This window comes from Pteropus medius, unplaced genomic scaffold (assembly GCF_902729225.1).
Source record: "Pteropus medius unplaced genomic scaffold, Ma_sr-lr_union100, whole genome shotgun sequence".
In the NCBI taxonomy this organism is placed as follows: domain Eukaryota; kingdom Metazoa; phylum Chordata; class Mammalia; order Chiroptera; family Pteropodidae; genus Pteropus; species Pteropus medius.
The window spans coordinates 6,496,971-6,518,721 of record NW_024344437.1 but is presented as its reverse complement, the minus strand read 5'-3'; the positions used below and the strand labels follow the sequence as shown (position 1 = coordinate 6,518,721).

Sequence of the window (21,751 nt, the reverse complement as noted above, 5' to 3'; positions counted from 1 at the left end):
TTTTCTAATATATTGAATTAATTATTATAAGTATCTCTAAACACTGCTTCACTGGATCCCTCAGATTTTGATAAGTTATATTTTCATTTCGTTCAAAGTATTTGAAAATTTCTTTTGAGACTTCTTTTACTCATGTGTTATTTAGGCGTTGTTTAATCCCTAAGTATTTGGGGATTTTCCAGCTATCTTTCTGTTATTGATTTCTGGATTAATCTGAGAGCATACATTGCATGCTTTCTGTTCTTTGAAATTTATTAAAGTGTGTTTGACTGTTCCGTGTGATATTTAGCAGAATGCGTGCGCTGTATTATTGGATGAAGCAGTTTCTAGATGTCAGTTATATCCAGTTGATCAATAGTGCTGTTGAGTTGAGCTATGTCCTCACTAATTTTCTGCCTGCTGAATGTGTCCATATCTGTTAGGTGGATGTCAGAGTCTCCAACTACAAGAGTGGATTCATCAGTCTCTCCTTGCAGTTCTATCAGGTTTCGCCTCACCTGTTTTGATGCTCTGTTGTTAGGTGTGTCTCCCCGGAGAAAACACCCCATAATCAGTGTGTAATGCCCATCTTCATCCCTTTCCTTGATAACCTTCCTTGCTCTGAAGTCTGCTTTGACTGAAATTAATGTAGCTACTTCAACTTTCTTTTAGTGTTAGCATGGTGTATCCTCTCCATCCGTTTACTTTTAATCTCTCTGTATCTTTATATTTAAAGTGAGTTTCTTATAGACAACATATTGTTGAGTCTTACTTCTTTACTCTGACATTCTCTGTATTTTGTTATAGTTAGAGCATTGGTGTTTAAAGTGATTAGTGATATAATTGGGTTAATATCTACCGTATTTGTTACTGTTTTCTATTCATTGTTATTTTTTTTTTGTTTTATTTTTTGTCTTCTATTCTTTTTCTGCTTTTTTATTATTTTAATTGAGTATTTTATATTATTCCAGTTTGTCTCCTCTCTTTATTTTTACTTTCTTAAGTAGTTGCCCTAAAGTGTGCCATATATATTTACAAATAATCTTAGTCTAGTTTCACATATCACGGTACTACTTCAGTTAGGGCAAATACCCAGTTCTTCTTTTTAGCCTTTCATAACCTTTTGTCATGTGTTTCACTTATCCATAAGATATAACCACCTAATACATTTTTATTATTATTATTTTGAACAATTATCTGTTATTTAAAAATACGACAAAATTTCTTATAGCTTCATTTATTCCTTATTCAACCCCTTTATGTAGGTCCCGGTTTCTGAATTATTCCATTTTCCTTCTTCCTGAAGAATTTTTTTGACCTTCTTTGCAAAGTCAGTCTACTAGTGAGAAATTCTCTCAATTTTTTTCTTGTCTGAGAGTCTTTATTTCACCACTTGTGAAGGATAATTTTGTTGGATACAGAATTCTAGGTTTGCGGTTTTTTAATTTTAAGTGTTTCACGTCATAATCTTTTTACTTGCATGGTTGCTGAAGATAAGTCTGATGTAATTCTTTTCCTTGCTTCTCTATAGGTGAGATGATTTTCTTCCTCTGGTTTCTTTGATGATTTTTTTCTTTGTTTTTCTTTCTTTTTTTTTTTTTTCTTTTCTGTGACTTAAATATGATATGCCTAAGTGTTTTGTGTGTGTGTTTTCCTGCTTGGTGTTCTCTGACCTTCCTGGATCTGTGGTTTGGTATTTGTGTTTAATTTGGAAAGTTTTCAGCCATTATTGCTTCAAATATTTCTTTCGTTTCTTTCTCTTTTCCTCCTTCTCCTAGTATTCCCATTATGTGTACATTATGCCTTTTGTAATCGTTCCACAATTCTTTGGATGTTCTCTTCTGGCTTTTTTGTTCTTTTTTCTCTTTGCACTTCAGTTTTGGAAGACTCTGTTGACATTCTTCAAGCTCACTGATTGTTTCCTTGGCCGCATCCAGTCTGTTTTAAGCCTATCAAAGGCATTTTTTTCATTTCTGTTGTAATGTTTTTGATTTCAAGCATTTCCTTTTGATTCTTTTTTAGAGTTTCCATCTCTCTGCTTACATTACCGTGGATTCTTGTATATTTTCTACTTATTCTTTTCGTGCCCCTGACATATCAATCATAGCTGTTTTAAATTCTCAGTCTGATAATTCTAACATGTGTAACATATCTGAATCTGGTTCTGATGCTTGTTCTGTCTTTTTAAACTGTGTTTTTGTCTTGGAGCATGACTCAGAATTCTTTGCTGAAAGCCGAACGTGATGTACTAGGCAAAAGGAACTGAGATAAATGGGGTGTTAGTGTGAGGTTCTGTGTTTATTTGGCTAGAGGTTAGGCTGTGCCTTTTGCAGTAGCTTCGGTGTGGGAAGCCAGACTTTCTTTTTTGTCTCCTCTGTTGCCTTTGAGTTTCTCTAGAGACTTCTACTTAATATGATCTGGGCCATGCAGTTCTTTCAACTGTATTCCCGTTACCTTATAGAGGCCATAGCGACGTGCTGGGGAGGGGGTGCCCTCTGTTGTTCCATCATTAGGTCCCAGTCTGTTCCGGAGCCTGTGCCCTTTGGCTATGACTTTAAAAAGTGCCTTTTCAGCCCCGCTCCCTGGCTTTGGTGAGACAGGGCTAACGGGGTCTCTGGTTGGATATTTCCCTTCCCCTTGGTAGCTTAGGCTCTGGTAGAACAGTTCTTTTTGAGGGCAGGGCTTATGAAGAATAACAGAATGTTCTGGTGTTTTTCACAGTGGCTGCTTTTTCCCTTCCTCTGCTGGAATCACGAGGGCATTTTTCTTGACCTTCACTATGAGACCCTGGTAGGGCTCCTTGAGGTAAAACTCACAGAAGTGTGGGGGTCCTTCCTTAAACGGGGGTCTCCCTGGAGTTTTTAACTCTCAGACTTGTCCACACTGGAGAATCGTGTGGATTTTGACTGTATCTGCCTGCCCGTCTTTCCTGTTTTGGAGGCTGTGATTTGCTCTGTGACCTCGATTATCTGCTGGAAGAGTTACTGATTTTCATTTTTTCCCACTTGTCACTTCGTGTTTGGATGGAGCGATGCCTTCCACGCCTCTTCCACGCCAAACCAGAAGCCAGAGGCCTCGACGGTCTCCTTCTTCACAGCGTGCTTTTCCCCGTTTCCATGGCACCCCTTTCTTTCGATTCTCTAACAGCTCTAACTTTTCTTCTGTCACTCTGTCCACCTTCATCTCGGAAGTTCAGGGATCTGCTCTTGACCTTCTTCACACCCCACATCACCTTTCCCTGGTGACCCCATCTCCTGCGGCTTTAGCTCACACGTGAAGGACATGCCTGACGTCCTGTGGCACCCCAAAGTCAGTGTCTCCATGCTGAATTTGTGTTCTGCGAACCCTCTTTTTTTCTCCCACAAACGCACCCATCCTCCCTCCTTCCTCTGATTAAATGACGCTTCGGTTCTGTCTCCCCTTTGCTCAAGCCAGAAACCTCTCCCAGACCATTCTTTCTCACTCACCCTCCAGATCTAATCACAAAGTCCCAGAACTTTTTTCATCTAAAAGAAAAGCAGCCTCCAGTGTGTCGCCTCATCCCTGAGCCCACCGCTCTGGTGCTCGTTCAGACCCGTGCTGGTCTGCCGTCCGCCCTCCCCGCCATGCCTGCATTCCGCCCCCCACACCGTCACCCTTGCAGTGGCCCAGAAGCAGCAGCTTGCTTCTCCCTGGCCTGCCGAAGCGGTCACCTGATCTACAAGCAATCCATTGAGGATGTGGACATAAAATATTAGAAAATCTATTTAGATTTATTTCTCTTTCTCTCACCTTATAAAATGTTTCTTTTTTTTGTTTTGAAGTATAGTAGAACCATAGCACATGTATCTAACTTATAAATATATTTATATTAAGGTTGAACACTCAAAAATGATATTATCGACAGGGGTATGCAATCAAAAAGTCGGGGGACCCCAGGCCTACAGCGTAAGCCCAGTTTCTCAGGTTGGCGTCCCAGGGCCTCAGCTGTCTGGACCTGACCACTGCTGTCCAGTCTCCTCTCCCTCTCTTTTTCCATTTATCCCCCGAATCAGGAGCTCTCACATTTAACCACCTGGTTACTAGGCGTTGCCAGGTTGTTGGATGCCTTCATGCTGTGGTCACACTGTGGCTTCTCCCTGGAGTTTCCTTCTCACTCCTCCCTTCTCTCACTCCTCACCCCCACATGTCAAGTTCCTGCCCTTCACCCCAAAAGTCCTGCCCCTCACCCCACAAGTCAAGTCACGGCGCTCTCTTTCTCTGGCCCGCTGTGCAGCGCTTATTCGCTCCTTCCTGCGGTGGTGTTTGTTGAGCTTTACTCTGCCCCCCACCCCTCGGTCAAAGGTCACTTCCCCCCTGCCCGCCCAGCAGATGACCTCCTCAGGGCTGAACTCCCTTCCCGCCCCTGGCCTCCTACACCCAGCTGGTTTGTCCAAGACCCGCATGAGTGATGAATCAGTGAGTGAGGCCACCGGACCACTAATGTCCCTTTCAACACTGAGATCCTGTTTTTATGAAAAATTGACCAGACACCAAGTTGGAAATTTGTGGGTTTCTATAGCCAAAATCTCATTTGTGGCACAGTTTATGCTCACGCCCTAAATCCAGTCACCCATTTAGTAATAAGCATGAGCATATAAACTATACATATTTTATAAGTATGTTTGTATATATTTTGTTAATCCTAGAAAGTGGAAATAAAATTAGTACCTACTATTATTTTAGGACCATTCTTTCTGGCTGGACCATAAATTTTGGCCTGACTTAATGACTCAAAAATGAACATTTACATCACATATTTAGGATATGCTTTGGTTTGTGCGGGAAAAGGGCATAGAAACGTTGTCTTTGGATAAAGAGTAATTAACCTTGCCAGTATGCTATCCTTCATTTAAGATCTATAACTACACAACGGATAAATTAAGATCTAATTGTTTATATTACAAGGATTTTTTCCATTAACAGCATTTTTCCAGATGTGAACTTTAAGTTTACTTGGTGTGCCTCACGATTTGTATTTGTTTAATATTTAGTGCTGTGTTGCATATCTTAAGAATATAACACATTTCATAAAATGAAGTTTACTCTTACAGTTCAGACTGGTCAGATTTTGTAAATAAGCACGTATCAAACAAAAATGGTATGTAGTGTGGGTAATTGAGACAGACTGACTGCTTAGCTGACTCAGGGAAAGACTAACCTGAAACGAATGGAGATTAGGGAATGGCACGTCTACCTTAATTATTAGTATTATTCCTACTACTAATAACAATTAGACTGCTTTTCTTCTGGAGCAGACTGAGTCTGAAATTCCCTGGAAAGGCAGACATACTCTTTTTTTTTTTTTTTTTTTTTTTAGCTCTTATCCTGAATTTTAAATGAAAAGTTATCTGAATTTACCTTAAGAAACTGAATTGAGCAAAAATGCTTCTGCACCTCTTTCTCACAGGTATAACATCGAGCCCAGTTTATACTGCCCGTTTTTCTCCCTTGGAGCGTGCATGGAAGGCCTGAATATCTTGTTTAGCAAGCTGTTAGGGATTTCGCTTTATGTGGAGCAGCCTGCGAAAGGAGAGGTGTGGTGTGAAGATGTTCGGAAACTGGTAAGCACCCCAGTTCGTGTGAAGCTTCGTTCCTTTATCTCTCGGGTTTAGTAATTGAGTTAACAGCAGCTTCGTCTTCAGCTGAGCTGTGCCTTGATGGCGCGTGTCTCACCTTACTCCTGCTTCACGAAAAATCCGAATGACTGCCCTGATTTAGGACACCATATAAGAGAAACACTGTTCTCTAAAGTCAGTCGATGCCTGGAATTCATGTAAACGTGTAACAGCAGAGTTAGTTTTCTGAAAAAAACTTTTTTAGGAACCTGCTAGAGTCTTCATGCTGACAGATTGTTGTTAAAGGAAAATGTGCCGTTACTTTCTGTACCTGCCGTGCTGAGTGTCCTTTTTGGTTAATTCTCAAATCTGTCGCATTGATTACCTTTCTTTTCCTCTCAGCCCCTTCCTGTCTTTTAAGGGCTTATATTTGCATCAGGTATTAATTTATATCCCGTGTTCTAATTTGACTTTTTCGTTAATAACGTCAAGCCTAGAACCTACCCATCTCCTATTAGGGCTGCTTTATTTGCGGTATGAATATTTTAATCTTTTCCTGCTTTATTTGCGGTATGAATATTTTAATCTTTTCCTGCTAAGACTTTGAGCCTTTATTGACCCACGTGTTTATCACAAAGGCTTTGTGTCGTCGTCGTGGTGTTTTGCTTCGGTGCTTACCACACGTATTCTCATCACTGTATTTCAAGAAAGGAAAGCTGTCTCATTGCCCCCCGGCTGTGCTTTATGCGCGTGGAACCGGTGTGCTGGTGTTATTGAAAAGATAGAACGGACCACATTTCATCACTGTGCTTAATTATCTAAATATCTATTTGTGCATAATGTACTTCAGAAATGATAGAGATCGATAAAATGCAAAGATACCATGAAAAGGAAAACTGGTGACAGAGGGCAGGAGGACAGAGGGCGAAGTCCCCCGCCACGGGCGTGAGCCCGCCTCGGGCGGCAGTTCGTGGTCCGTTCCTACTGTGTCCCGGATGCCCAAACAGTTCCTCACACCGAGTAGGTGCCTAATACAAATAGATGTTCATTCAGTCAATGAATATCTGCTTGCAGGAAGTTTTAAAGCATAAAACTGAGGTTCTCTCTGGAAGAATCCTCAAGGTGTGAAAAGTCAGGATGGCAGGCGGAGACGAGTGGTGAGCTGTCTCCTACGGGCTGTCCTCTTCAATAGGTTGGTTTTGGAGAAGGGCATAAATAAGGATATTCTAATCTTCAACGGAAGCCAGAAGCTGCGTTTCGTTGTTTCTGTGTCTAGGGTTATAATTCGTATGGACATATATAATTACAGTCTAGGGTTTGAAGGAGAAATAATTTTGCTGCTAAATTATCTGGCCAGCCCTTAACTCCCAGCTCCTTTCAATGGTTCGTGAAGTCTGAAGAGCCGTGTTTGGTAGAGGTGACACAGGGGACTGGCAGTCAGGACGGAAGGCCTGGACAAGGAGGGTCTGCTCTCCTGAACAGAATTCCCAAATCAGACACATCCAAGAGAGGAGGGGAAAATAGTAGCTATCTTGTGATAACGTGGGGTGTAGAAAGTAATAAAATATAATAGTGACCGTGCATGATTTATATATAGATTCTTGTGTTAGGGATATTTTTCTACTTGTAGAGTTTCTGATGGCCTCATTTGCCTAAATTAAACTTTTTTTCTCCCTAGGCTGTGGTTCATGAATCTGAAGGATTGTTGGGATACATTTACTGTGATTTTTTTCAGCGAGCCGACAAACCACATCAGGTGATGCTTTATTTACAACCTCTGGTCTCTCTAGAAGTGATCAGCAGTTAATTTACTTTAATGTGAACTTTATATCTCATTATATCATTCCCTGATAGTTAAAAGTCATTAATAATAGTTACTAAATATATAAATTTGAAATTAGGATAGAATTTAAAAATAAGCATTATGAAAATAATTACACATAAATGTCATTTTACTTGGGTCATGGTAACAATGATAGTGATAATGATAACTGGCATTTTACGAGCCCTTCTATGTCACGTCACATCTTTGAATGTTTACCTCAATCTTTTGAACTAGACACTAACAGTATGAGGAAACCGAGGCCAGAGACGTTAAGTTACTTGCCCAGAGTCACACAGCTAGAAGTGCTAGGAATCCAGATATTCTGACTAGGGCCCCAGCTCGTAACCATTTTCCATACTTGATAATGGACCTAGTTTAAAACTGCAGAGGATACAGTTGTCCCCCCATATCTGTGGGGGACATGCTCAGAGAACCCAGTGGGTGCCTGAAACCATGGACAGTACCGAGCACCATATACACTGTGTTTTGTCGTATCCATACATACCCGTGATAACATCTTAATTCATTGCAAGAGATTAACAACAACAACAACTAATAATAAAATAGAACAACTATAACTAATAATATACTGTAATAAAACCTAAGTTAATATGGTCTCTCTCTGATGACCAAGGTGGCTGCTTCGTGACTAACAGGTGGGAGCGTGTACCGCATGGACGCGCTGGACAAAGGGACGATTCACATCATGGGAGACACGGAGTAGGGCAGAGCTTGATTTCATCCTTTTACTCAGAACAGTGGGCAGTTTAAAGCTTATGACTTGTTTATTTCTGGAATGTTCCATTTACTATTTCTGGACCATGGCTGACAGTGGGTAACTGAAACCGTTGAAAGGAAACCAGATAAGGGGGGACTGCTGTATGTCTACGTGGAAACCTCATGAGCCACCAGTTCGCCCCTTAGGTGGAACATGTGAGGTCCATTTCTTTACCTCCACCGTGTACTGGCAGGTCAGTCACCTTCGACAGTTTCAGGCAATTTGATGGGAAATGTTAAGAGCCCAGATTATAAGTTAGAATAGAAATAACGGCACCTTATATTTGAATAGCAACTCACAGTTTCAAAGCATTTTAACAGATGCAAACATATGAAATCTGGGCAGCTGCTCTGGGATCTAACAAGGTAAAGATGAAGCTCGTAGAGGCAAACCAGTGTCCAAGAGGATTTGGCTGGTAGGTGTTGAAGGGGGACCAGAGTCTGGGTCACCAGACACTGAGTCCCATGTTCCTCTTCGACTGAATGGCCAGTGAATGGTCATGGCTAGCGGTTAGGAGCATGGGCTCCTAGTGGTCCACCTGGGTTCAGATCCCAAATGCAGCAGTCCTCGCTGTGTGTCCATGGGTACGTGGCTTAACATTTCCAAGTCACAGTTTCAGTTTTCTTATCTGAAAGGTGAGATTCCTGCCTCATAGGGTTTTTGTGAAGAGTAAATTATAAACTGTAAGAGAATCTCAGCCTATTACAGAGGAGTTACTTCAGATCCCTTGCTTTGTGAGAGTTTAGAGCTCATCACATTCCAGGGATAAAGACACTAGGTATGGAAAATGTCTCCGAGTTCATCGAAGGGGCTTGATAAGTGTTAGCGTCCCTTCCCTTAGTAGCTCGATATCTGTCCCTTGCTGTTTGCTTGTGAACAGGGCATGGATCTAAGCTCTGTAATGCTGCTGTTTCCAGTGTATGGTACAGCATCAGCTCCATACATGGTTTCGGAGTGAATGAATGAATGAATGAACTTAGTAAGCTCAGTGTTTTTAAAAGAAAATTACAGCAAAATAAAAAGAGTTGGGAAAAAAATGTCTGTAACTAAATAAATAGAATAAGAATAGAATTAAGTTAAAATTTGAACTCATACATTTTAGTATGATTTTATGTTCATTAAGACCATTTTACCCTTTAGGTTACCTCATACTTTTTTTTATTGTGTTTTCTGATTCTTAAAGGATTGCCATTTTACAATCCGTGGAGGCAGGTTAAAGGAAGATGGAGACTATCAACTCCCAGTCGTAGTTCTTATGCTGAATCTTCCCCATTCCTCAAGGAATTTACCAACTCTGTTAACTCCTGGGATGATGGAGAATCTTTTCCACGAAATGGGACACGCGATGCATTCTATGCTGGGACGTACCCGTTACCAGCATGTCACTGGTGAGCCAGAAAGAGGGGACTTTTGTTTACAATACGATTCTTTAAAAACTTGTACTTTATTTTAAATTGGAAAAAAAGCTTTTTATTTAGCAGATCTGACCATTGAATATTTTCCTGTGGCCATTTATCGTGGATCGCTTCATCTCATCCTTCCCATTGCTGTGCAGTTGTCAGTTTTTGGAATTTGTACCATTTTACATTTTATATTGTCATACATGGAATTTAAGTTTGTGGCTATACGTGCATGTGAATAAATATCTCCTTAGTACCTAGCGCAGAGTTAGTAAGTGAGTGGATGTTGCTTGTAATCCAAAATCAGTCAGAAACATATTACAGCATGTTGAAAAAGTGTGATAAGGTAGTTTTTATTTTTCTTATATTTTCCCACTATGTAAAATTGCAGTTTTTCATGCTGATCTGTGGCCATATTTGATGATTTTATAGAGTTTTCTCTTAGCTGTCTTATCTCTAAATCTTAAGCTCAGTGTCAGATGTGGTCAGCTTTAGACCACCTGGAAAATTGTTCACATTCAGTATTTATTAACTAACTTCATAACACACTATTTTGGGGGAGGAGAAGATATTTGAAAGATTGCAGCTGGGCGGGACAGAATCATAAAAAGCTCTTATAGGATTTTGTTGCTTTAAGTAATTTTGAGTTTAAAATACTGCTTTTCTGCATTAAGGACTGACTTTATTGCAAGAAGCAATCAGTGGATAAACACTTTTAAAACAAATGAAGGATAAAAGCATTTGGCGGCAGAATTCAGTGAATTAAATACAAATGCAGTATTAAGTATCAGAATGTTTTAGGTTGTGTTTCACGTGTAGCCCAGCATAGCCGAAGACAAGCTTGTTTGTAGAAGGTGTGAGCCCCTGCTTTACAAGGTGTTTTATCCAGCTGTGCAAATATTTTGCTTTACTTTTGATATATAGGAAAATATATAGGATTATAATAAACTTTTCTGCAAATATGTGCAATATTTTTATAGAGATAAAATATTGATTTAATGAATTAAAGCTTATCATAGTTCATCACAAGTACAAATAAAAATTTTAAAGGAGTATACATAAAAAGTAAGATAAATATGTTCATTCGATTTGTGCCAACTTTTTTCTTTTCCCCCATTTTAGGGACCAGGTGCCCCACTGATTTTGCTGAGGTTCCTTCTATTCTGATGGAGTACTTCGCAAATGATTATCGAGTGGTGAACCATTTTGCCAGACATTATCAAACGGGGCAGGTAGGGAACACCGGTATTGTAATCCAGTCCCTTGATTGTGGTCCTTGACGTTTGCGACCACTGGGCAGTGTCGAACTCCGTCCTGTCTGACCACCAGAATCCTTCTCCTGGTTTTTCTCTGATTCCCTTTCAATTTGGGGGGTGGGGCGATGAGCGGTTCCTCTGGAGAATCATATTCATAGCATATAGTCATGTGTTGACACATAGTTGCCCTTACTTGTATGCCCGGTAATGTCCCATTCACTCCTCATGGCCATCCCCTAAGGAAGGCGTTTTATTCCTGTTTTCCAGAGATGGACACTAGCTCTTTGGCAGAGGAGGCCCTCAAGCCTGTCTCACTTCAAAAAGGCCTCTCCTCTTTCTTCGTCTTTCACTTCTGAATACTTGTTCTCTTGTTCTGAATTTTTATGGTGTTTTGTAAAACTGAACTACATTGCCATATTTTTCCAATATGCTTAGTGTCTATATGATGATGAGTCTGAAAATTTCTTAATATCAAGGTTTAAATTGGAATAGCGCGTGGTAATTTTAAAGATTTTAAAATTCTGTAAAATGCAAGTTCAGCATTTAACAATCAGCATGGTACAATTTGCTGTCCACGTATGCTTTGGAAAATATATTCTTTCCCTTCCCTCATATCTCTGATTATATAATATCACATTAGCTACTGTTGTTCCCCCTCAGACTATACCTCCTTGAGCACACGTGTAAAATTATATTCATCTTTGAATCTTCAGCATTCAGAATCATGCCTAGCACATAAAAAGCCCTAAAATAAATTAAATGAAGGAATAAGTAGAATCAGAAAAAGAAGGGCCCAAACCACCTTTATCTGTGTCCCCAGAGGCGTAATGTGATTTGGTGTTTGGTTTTTGTTTTTTCTTTTGTAACTGATTTTATCTAACCATTATTGTCAACTGTAGAATAATGGATGAATTTTTGTATAACCAATCTGAGTTAGTCTTCTTTATAATCTATTTCAGTTATTAGATGACAGAATTGAAATATTTGTGATCCAATTAGCTACTGTCTATCAACCTGCAAAGAATTGCTCTGGAAATTACATAGACACAGCCATAACACAGACGTGTATAACCCATCATATAATAGCATAATCCATCCGTGGCTCCGCATTCTGGGAGCGATTATAAAGACCTAATTAAATTCTTCCTCTTGTAATCACTCCCTGCCCGTCCTCAGGGCTAGTCGAGTATGAGGCTCGTTGGTTGGAACAGAGCGACACGCACAGTGAGTGGGACCGTGAGGGATAGCCAGCCCAGCCACCCGCTGAGGACGTTGGACGAGGCTTCATGTCAGAAGTGCTGGTGGAACCAGGTCTCGAAAAAATACGTCGGGGGGCAGTTTGCCAGTCAGCTCTTAGCAGCCCTCATCCATCTCATAAAACGTATTTATTGAAGAAACACCAAGGACATATATAGGTCCTTCAGTCAGGAAATATTTGTCGCGTTTTATTATATACCAGGCACTGTTCTCAGCATTTGAGAAACAGCCAAAAATAAGTGAGACAGCATTCCGGTGCTCACTGTGGCCTTAAATCTTGGGAGAGCTGGGGCAGAGCCCAGGACGGGGTGTTACGGCCGGGACGAGCCCGTGCAGGGGCAGGGAAAAACCCCGGCGTTAGGGATGCCGGGTCTGAAAGAGCAGCAGGAGGAAACAGAAAAGGAGGGAGAGACAGAAAAGACGCGGAATGTTCTGTTTCTGGAATTTGCTGCCATCCCTGCTCTCCCCCAAACCCAGCTCCTTTAATCCAGTCTCCTTTTGTGACCGGAGCGATTTTTCTCAGCATTGTGTGCGCCGGGCTTTGGTGTCACACTTCCTCTTGGGGGTCGCGTATACTCCCCTGGCCACTGGCTGTCACACAGCTCTGCACCAGCCCATCTTCTCATTTGCTTTTGGCCGACAGCTGCCCTGGATTCCACCTGTGAACTCACTCAGCCCTCACTCAGCAGGGTTTAAGTGAAGGCTCGTGTGCGTGCAGTCGGGCAGTGACGAGGGCCAGAACTAGGGCACTGGCCGCGTTGGCCAGAAGAAGCCGAGTTCAAGAGCTGTTGGGAATTTAATGGGAAGGGATGCAGGACAGGGCAGAGTTCCCCCAAGTGTGGGAAACTCAGGCCCTGCACCGAGAAAGAAGGGCCCTTGACTGAGCGCAGGGTAGAGTTCAAGTGCATGCCAGTGGAGTCGGAAAGAAAGTTTATTAGAGGAGGGGTAACTAACTCTCTGTAGACAGAGCATGGTCTCCTCCCAGAGGTGGAGAACCGGAGGCCTGAGAGAGACTCAGAGGGACAGAGACAACACAGGGACAGAGAAAAAGACAATGTGGGGAATTCAATTTGTCTATCATTCTTAGTTTCTATGAATTCCAGTTTAAAGACTTTGTTTACCCTTTGATTTTGGGGTGGTATGGCCATACAGTGTGAAAGGTAAGCATCCTTAGCACAAAAGGCCCGCTGGCAGTTCCCAGCCTTTGATCTGTAGGTTCCCCATGGTTTTAGCCATAGGGAATGAATGATTGTGTTTATTTTGTGTAGGAGCAACTTAAAGACTCTGTTTTCCCTTCTCAGTGTAGGTCACTGGTCTGTTATCGACCCCAGCAGAAATCTTCCTTTGTTCTGTAGATTTCCTCATGGCCTGGCCTAGGGCTGATCAGCACATTGCAGGCTCTGAATATAGTTCGATGTCATGTTTAGTTCTCTTGCCTCCTCCTGACATTAGAAGGATGGGGGTGAGTGGGGAGTTTAGGATGGAGGTTCCATGAACAGAGAATTCTGGAAGGGGGCCAGGTCTGAGGAAGGGAGACACGGTTCTCTTCTTGGATATGTGGATGATCATTGGTATCATCCAGGAGGTTGGGGGCAGCACAGGTCTGAAATTCAGAGGCGAGTGGGCACTGCAGATGTGTGGGAATAACCGGCATGGAGGTGAAGTCTGAGCACTGGGAGATTAGAAATCGCCCATGAGAGCAAAGCAGGAGGCATCTAAAGGAAGCCGCATCACCTGGATGCTGGAAGCAACATCACCTGGATGCGGGAAGGAACCGTCTGAGGAGCTGGGACTTGTAAGAGGTCCAAACGCAGCTCTGAGTAGGGCACACACAGGTGAGGGGGACGGCAGAAGGCTACCGCGAGCCTTTCAGCGCGATGCTTAAAGCAAGGAGTTAAATCTTGCACAGAAATTCACCACTAACGCTAAGGGCCGGTTTTGAAATATCTCTTTAACAGAGCAATCAGAAGAGCAGGGAAGGACCAGAGCTTGGAGGGTGGCGTGATGTCCCCCCAAAAGGACAGTTTGTATTTTATTACTTAATGTTTTCAGTAAGAAGAACCATTTTTGAGCGAGATAGTTTTAAGAAAACAGTAAGTCCAAAAACATTCTTCAAAGCAGATGAGATAGGAAGAACGAAGGCTGCGCTGCTTTGAATTAATTCACATTCCAGACTCAGAAGACACGTCTAGTGGGCTAACGGGACTTGCAGACACAGTCTCTACAGAATTTAAAATAATTCTGTGATTCCTTGGACAAGGGCAGGAGTGCCAGAAGGCAAGAGGCATGCAAATGCCTTGAGTTTCACAAAGGGCTTGCCTCTTCTTGCCACTAATTAAGATACCAAGCCGCTTGATGTTTTCATTTTAAGGGCAATTCTAGCCTTAAGGACAGGAGTTAATTCCCTAAAACCCAAGTCTTTGTAAATAAATTACATTAAAGCCCATAAGAAAAATAACAGGGTTGCATTTTTATGCTTCATTTCCTATCCTGCTGCATACCAGGAAAGCCTTTTTTAAAAAAAAAACTATCCTGTAGTATATTCCAGAGAGCTCTCAGAATAAGAATAATATATTGGTGACTTATTAACACCTACAAGTATTTTATCTGAACTAGATGAATTCCAGTGCACAGGAATTAGAAGTATGCTTATCAGATCTGCAGGCGTCCAGCTGTCAGAGATAAGAAATACCAGAGGTGCTCATTTAGATTCAAAACTGTCTTGACAAGCTACAGCATCAAAGCCGAAGCAGAATTTATTGTAAATTAATCTTAAAATTAATACCATAAATGTAGAAGGCATGTAGATGGGATAACAGTTTTTAATTTTGAACAAATTCCCAGGTTTTTAGATCTAATAAACTTAACATGGATCAACAGTCTAATGGACTTTCCCTACAAATCTCAGGCTTAGGCCGCTTTTAGGGGACCTGTGGTGTCTAAGAAACTAAAGGCCCTCTTCTCAGGGCTCATTGGTTCCAATCTTCAGCCTAAACCACTAACTAAAGAAGAGGTTCAGCTGTAATAAAGAACACAAGACATTTATTTGAGCAAAACAATTGCAGTCTGGGAGATGCATATTCAGGTAGCAACCCAAACTGCTCCAGAAAGAACAAAGCAAGGCAAAAACCACAAAGTGTAATTCCTTCATGCAAATGAAGGCTTGCTGGCTAGGTCAACGGGGATTGGTTAGTTCCAATATGCAAACGAGGGAAGCGAAAGCTACAAAGAGGAGGTCAAGTCCACGTGTGTCCATGCAGCAGCGGTTGTTCCGGGAGGTTTATCTGCCTTGAGCTGAGCTGGCAGTAGGTGTACAGTGTAATGGCAGCTCTGAGAACTGAGGCCCAGGACCTGCACAGACGTCACTTCCCTAATAGCCTCCTGACTCTATTTTAAACGACTCTCTTAGCAATGCTTATTTCATTTTGTTTTTTCCTACGATCACCCCTTTCCAATTGCTCCCAGTAAGCACAAAGTCATCCACAGGCAGTCCCACACTTCTGGAAGCATGGCCCTTATCCTCCCTTAAACATTCTAAGATGCCACTTATTTTTCATCGTGGTAAAATATATATAACATAACATTTGCCACTTTTAAGTGTACCATTCAGTGGTATTAAGTACATTCTTATTGTATCCCCATCACTACCATTTATCCACAGAACCCTTCATCCTGCAAAACTGAAACTGTGTCCCCATTCAATGCTACCTCTTCGTTTCCCCTCCTCCCACCTCCAGCCCCTGACAGTCACCATTCTACTTTCTGTCTCTGTGATTTTGACTACACTACCTCGTGCGAGTGGAATCATACAGTATTAGTCCCTGTGACTGCCTTATTCACTTAGCATCACGCGTTTAAGGTTGATGCATGTTATAACATGTCAGACTTCCCTCCATTTTTAAAGCTAAATACCATTCCATTGTACGTAAACACCACATTTTGCTTATTCGGTCATCTGTTGATAGATAGTTCGGTGGTTTCCTCCTTTTGGCTACTCTGAATAATGCTGCTGTGAACATGGGTGCGTGAATATCTGTTGGAGTCTCTGCTTTCAATTCGTTTGCCTGTGTTCCCGGAAGTGGGGTTGCTGGATCGTGTAGTCATCTTAAAAATTTTAAGGTTTTTTGAGGCCCCGCTGTACTGGTCTCCGCAGCAGCCACATCGTTTTATGTCCTCTACGTCCCCGCCCACGCGCATTTAGCCACCTGGTGGTGTGAGGGGATCTCATAGTGGTTTCGATTTTCGTTTGCAGTGACTAGCGATATTCAGCATCTTTTATACTTACTGACCATACGTGTATCTTCTTTAGAGAAATGTCAGTTCAGATCTTTCGCCCAGTTTTTAATTGAGTTGTTTCCTTTTTGGTTGTTGAGTTGTAAGGGTTCCTGTATGTATATATTCTTGATATTAATTCTTTATCAAATATATGATTTGCAGATACTTTCTCCCATTCCGTGGGTTGCCTTTTCACTCTGTTGATGGTGTCCTTTGATACACGGAAGTTTTTAATTTTGATATAGTCACATTTATTTTTTCTTTTGTTGCTTTTGGTGTCGTATCCAAGAAATCATTGCCATATCCAATGTCATGAATCTTTCCTCCATGTTTTTGTCTAAGAGTTTCGTAGCTTTAAATCTTATTTTTAGGTCTTTGATTCATTTTGAGTTAATTTTAGTAAGTGATGCAATTTTTAAAAATATTTTACTAATTCTGAAACTGAGATCTCTTGTTAGCTGTCTATTTATATTTAATAACATAGTGTGCCCCCCGATTCCCAATCTATTCTAAAATCACAGGTACTTTTTTTTTTTAAACCATTATCGAGTTCTTAGATTCAAGGAAATAAGATAGTCTTAGCCCCTACACCAAGGTCGAAAATGATAAGCACTTCCATGTGCATTGTAAAAGGCTGACCTTGACCTCCACCCCTCAATACCTCCTGGGGGAGCTAGGCCCTCCCTGACTCAGCCTGTTTGGAGGGACTAGAGTGTTTCTCTTCTTTCGCTCACTACTCCCAGATACTGATTCCTCAAGGAAGCAGGATCTTTTTGTCTCTGCCCTAGATTTTTGATCTGTTCGCAAGTCCTCGGTGGATTTCTAAAAGCGAGCATACCTCACCTTTCCGTTTCTAAAGTTCTGTCCAGTGTCCCTCACACTGAGTTTCCCTCAGGATGCCTGGGCTTTCCCATCCCAGCCAGTGCTTCATTTCTTGGCAGACATCAGCTGGCTGTCCTACAGTCTTAACTCAGTTCTGACAGTAACTGCTCGCACCTCACAAGTTAAGGGCTCAGTTCTACCAGGTTGCTCCCTGCTGCCTCCCCTTCACATGCCACTCGCAAGTCCAGGTTGTCACCTTTTTGTCTCAGCACTTCTGACTGGTATAAGTTGGAGGTTCCTGTGACCTGTGACCTGCTCCTCAGCCTTGCTAATTTGAAAGAATGACTCAGAACTCAGGAAGACAGTGGACTCACTAGATTACCAGCTTGTTATACAAGAATGCGGCTCAGGAAGAGGCCGCAGCTCCCACCCTCTCCCGGACGTGCCACCCTCCCAGCACCTGTGCATGTCCCCCAGCCCAGAAGCCCTTTAGACCCCCTTGTGTAGAGTTTTCCTGAAGGCTTTATTATGTAGGTATGATTGATTCATCATCGTCTCGTGATGGTCAGGTCAGTCTCCAGACCTTCAGGTCAGGTCAGGTCAGGTCAGGGATGGCGCTGAACGTGTCACATGCTTCGTTCTTTTGGCAACCAGCCCCCATCCTCTGAGCACCCTCTCTGCAGCGTGCAACTCAGGTGCCGTTGAAAGGGGGTTAATGTGAATAACGAAGACGCCGCCTCTCACCCCTACCACCTGGGAAATTCCAAGCGCTTTAGAAGCTCTGTGCCAGGGGCCAGGGATGAAGACCACATACGTTATTTCTTTTTCTATCACGATACCACACCATCCTGTTTCCCTTCAGCGTATCTGCCTCCAACCCCTTTGTCCAGAATTTTCAATGAACAATTTCCACACCCCTCCTCCTCCCCCACTCACTTTCACCGTCTCCCCTTTCCCCACGGTATCCTCTTCGTATACCGCATGGAACAGGGCTGCCAACCCCAGTGTTTTTCAGTGTATGGGAAGTATTGTTTTTAGCGGGGGATGCCACGTTCCCCAGCGACACTGATGAGCCAGAGAACAGTCTGAGGAGCGGCTGCTGTGTTCGCATCGAATGGGAAACCAGTTCGTATCAGGAATGGTGTAAGACTAGAGAAGAGAAACTCCAGTCTGTCACTTAATGTTTGAAGGGTACCATGTAAAGGAAGAGAGTGCATTTGTTCTAAGTCATTCCAAAAAAAAAAAAATATATGACCAGGAACAGCGGAGGGGAATGACCGTGAAGCTGGTTTCATGGTTCGGTAGATTCTTCTCCTAAATGATTAGAAAGGAGATGCCGCTGAAAGTGACAAGCTTTTCATTTACTATTTAATGTTGCAAAATCGTATTTGGAAATGAACCACGGCTATGGAACCAGCATCTAACTTACCAAGTAAAACGTTACCATACCCTCTTCTCCAGGCAGGAGTAAGGACAGCCCTGAATTCTTGTTATTTTTTTTTTTTTTACTTAAAAATAGCTTTTACCACACAAGTTATTTGTTCCTAGGCAGTACGGTGTTTAATTTTGTTTCTGAGCTTCACAAAAAAAAAGTGTATTATTAATAATCTTCTGTGATTTGCTTTTTCAGTTGGTTCCATGCCCAAGATTCATCAGTGGTGGCTGTTGCTGCAGTAGATTTATATTCAATTCAGTATAATATTCCATAATTCAAGTACCGTTCTCCTGTCATCGGCACATGGCTTTTGCTGGTTCACACAATTCTGCCGTGGACATTTTTATACTCTTCACCTGAAATTCATGTGCGAGACTGGAATTGCTGGTTTTGCAAGCTGCGCACTTCTTTAAGCTCCTAAGAAAAATGCCAAGTTGTTTTTCAAAATATTTGTGCTTCCTTGCAAGCCTCTCAGAAAAGGTTCCGCTCGCACCCCGTCCTCACCAGCCTCCGATGCTGTCGGAAGTTTTAGTTTCGCGGGTTTGTGGTTGTGAGGTGGAGTGCCATGGCCTTCATTGGCAGCAGCGTTCCCCGATGGCTTTTAAAGCTGAACATCTTTTTCTTTTCTTAGTGTTCGGTTTTTGTTTTCTCCTCTGCCAAATGTCTGTCCGTTTTATGGTGATTTTCCTATTTGGTCGTTTGCCCTTTTCTTACTGATTTCTCAGCATTCTTGATAGGTTGGAATAATAACTTTTCGTTAGGCACGTGAATTCTCTCGGTGGATGGATGGCTCGTCTTTTCGCTTTCTTTATGGTTTTCCAGATGATGGATTTAAGTCCTTCCTTTTCATACTTGAATGTAACAATCTTTGTAGTTAATGCTTTTACATCTTATTTCGTTTCCCTAAAGATATTCATATCATAAAGAATATCATAACGATAATCTGTTTTCTTCTAAAAGTTTTAATATTTTCCCTTTATCTTTAGGTCTTTAAGCAGATCGGGGATTCTCTTTGTGTTTGGTATAAGGTGGAAACCCAGCTTCCGTCCTTCCCTGTGGTTAACCAGCGGGCCCCACGCCAGTTATTCTTTCTCCAGTGATCTGTCATACGCCAAGTGCCCATGATACACAATAATCAGTTCATGGGATTCTCTTTTATTCTGTTGTTACGTTGTCTGTCCTGCCACTGATCCCATGCTGTCTTTATTTCTGTCGCTTTCCAGATTTCTCTTATTTGGTCTTCAGAAATTTCTTCTCTGCTCTTGAGCTTTTGTGTTCTTTTTATACATTTTAGAAGCAACTTATCTGGTTTTTTTTTTGTTTGTTTTTTTGTTTTTGTTTTTTCCTTAAACTCAGGGATTACATTAAATTTATAGATCAATCTGGGAAGAATTGATGTCTCTGGATATTGACTCTTTCAATTCCTAGATATGACATCTCTCCTCATTTTGTTAGGTGTTTTTAAAAGTCTTTCAATAAAGTTTAAAAATTTTTCTCCTAAGGGTCTTGCTCAACTTTTCTTAGACTTAGCTCTACATGTTCTACATTTTTGATAATATTGTAAATAGTATACTTTTTAAAAATTATATTTTCTCATTTGTTGCTGGTATTTAAAAGTGCAGTTTATCCTTTTTTTTTGTATATAGATCTAATTTTCAGCAACCTTGTTAAACTTTCTTATTAGTTCTAATAACTTTATCTATAGAATTTTAAACATATTTTAACCAGATAGTCACTTCTGCTGCAAATAGTGACAATTTCACTTTTTCTTTGCAATTCATATATTCTTTTTATTTCTTTTTCTTTTCCTACTCTATTTATGAAGACATCCGGTACAGTGTTGAGTAGAAGCTGTAAGGGCATTATTTGCCTTGATCTTGATTTTTAAAGGAAATGTTTCTGATGTTTTATCATAAAGAAAGATATTGGTTGTAGATTTGGTAGAGCAATCAGGAAAATAAAATTTCTTCCTATTTCTAGTTTGCTAAGTAATTTTTTTTTCAGTTATTAATGGGTATTGCATTTTATCAGATTTTTTTCTGCATCTTTTTAGGTAACTGGGTTATTCTTTTCCTTTAATCTCTTAATGGAGTAAATGTTAACATTTCTAGAATTAAATAACCTTGGTTCTAACTTCCTATTTTTTAATACAGTGCTGGCTTCTGTGTGCTAATATTTTGTATATAGAGGATTTTGCATCTGTATTTATGAGATTGGCTTGTGATTTCTCTTTGTCTTCTTGTTCTTGCTGGTTTTGGTAGTAAGCATACTATTTTATAAAATAAGTTGTTGAGTGTTCCTTCTGTTCCTTACAAACGCTTTAATAAAATTGTAGTAATCTGTTCCTTGAAACTTTGTCAGAATTCATCTATAAAACTATTCGGGTCTATTATTTTCTCTGTGGAAAGATTTTTTAAATGACTGATTCCTTAATAGCCATAGGAGTTTTAGGGCTGTCTTTTCTTCTTAACTAAGCTTTGCTAAGTTGTAATTTTCTAGAAATTTATCCTTTTAATCCAAGTTTTCAAGTTTATTGGCATAAAGTTATTTATAGCATTCTTTTACCCCGCAAATCCTACTAAATGTGTAGTTATGTCCTTTTCATTTCTAATATCATTCTCTCATTTTTTTCTCTATTAATCTTGGCAGAAGTTTGGCTGTCTTCATCCTCTCCATTTTGTTTGTTTTAGTTCATTAGTTTCTGTTTTTTATTACTATTCTCTCTTTCCTCCCCACTCCAATTTCTTAAGGTGGGAAGGTAAACTAATTTTCAGTCTTATCCAACATATGCATTCAAATTTTAATGCTATAATTTTAAATTGTGTGATGCAGTGCTTTGGCTGCATGCCATGATTTTAATACCAAATATTTCTAATGTTGCCAATATTTCCCTTATAATTTTCTCTTTGACCAAGGAGTCGTTAGAAGTGTAGTTTAAAATTTTTAAACTTTTGCAGGGAAGTTATTTATCTTCTTGTAAATTGATATCTAATTAGTCTAACCAGTATTGATTCTTTGCAGGTTGTTGATATTTGTTTTACGACTTAGTATATCATCATTTCGGAAATATTCTGTTTTACTTGAGTACATTGTACATTTTCTAATGGTTGGGTCTGAATTTTCATATAAGCCTGTGAAGTCAACCTTT

The 21,751-nt window shown here is 40.8% G+C and overlaps 1 protein-coding gene across 2 annotated transcripts in view; it reads left to right on the top strand.

The window, feature by feature from the left end:
- The window catches only part of MIPEP (mitochondrial intermediate peptidase), a 156,718-nt gene that overhangs the window by 50,914 nt on the left and 84,053 nt on the right, over nt 1–21,751 (top strand). For both annotated transcript variants that reach the window (XM_039873047.1, XM_039873046.1), the window contains exons 11-14: nt 5,408–5,561; nt 7,234–7,311; nt 9,342–9,546; nt 10,681–10,790. In XM_039873047.1, the coding sequence (XP_039728981.1) occupies nt 5,408–5,561; nt 7,234–7,311; nt 9,342–9,546; nt 10,681–10,790 (547 nt within the window). The remainder of the gene's footprint in view (nt 1–5,407; nt 5,562–7,233; nt 7,312–9,341; nt 9,547–10,680; nt 10,791–21,751) is intronic.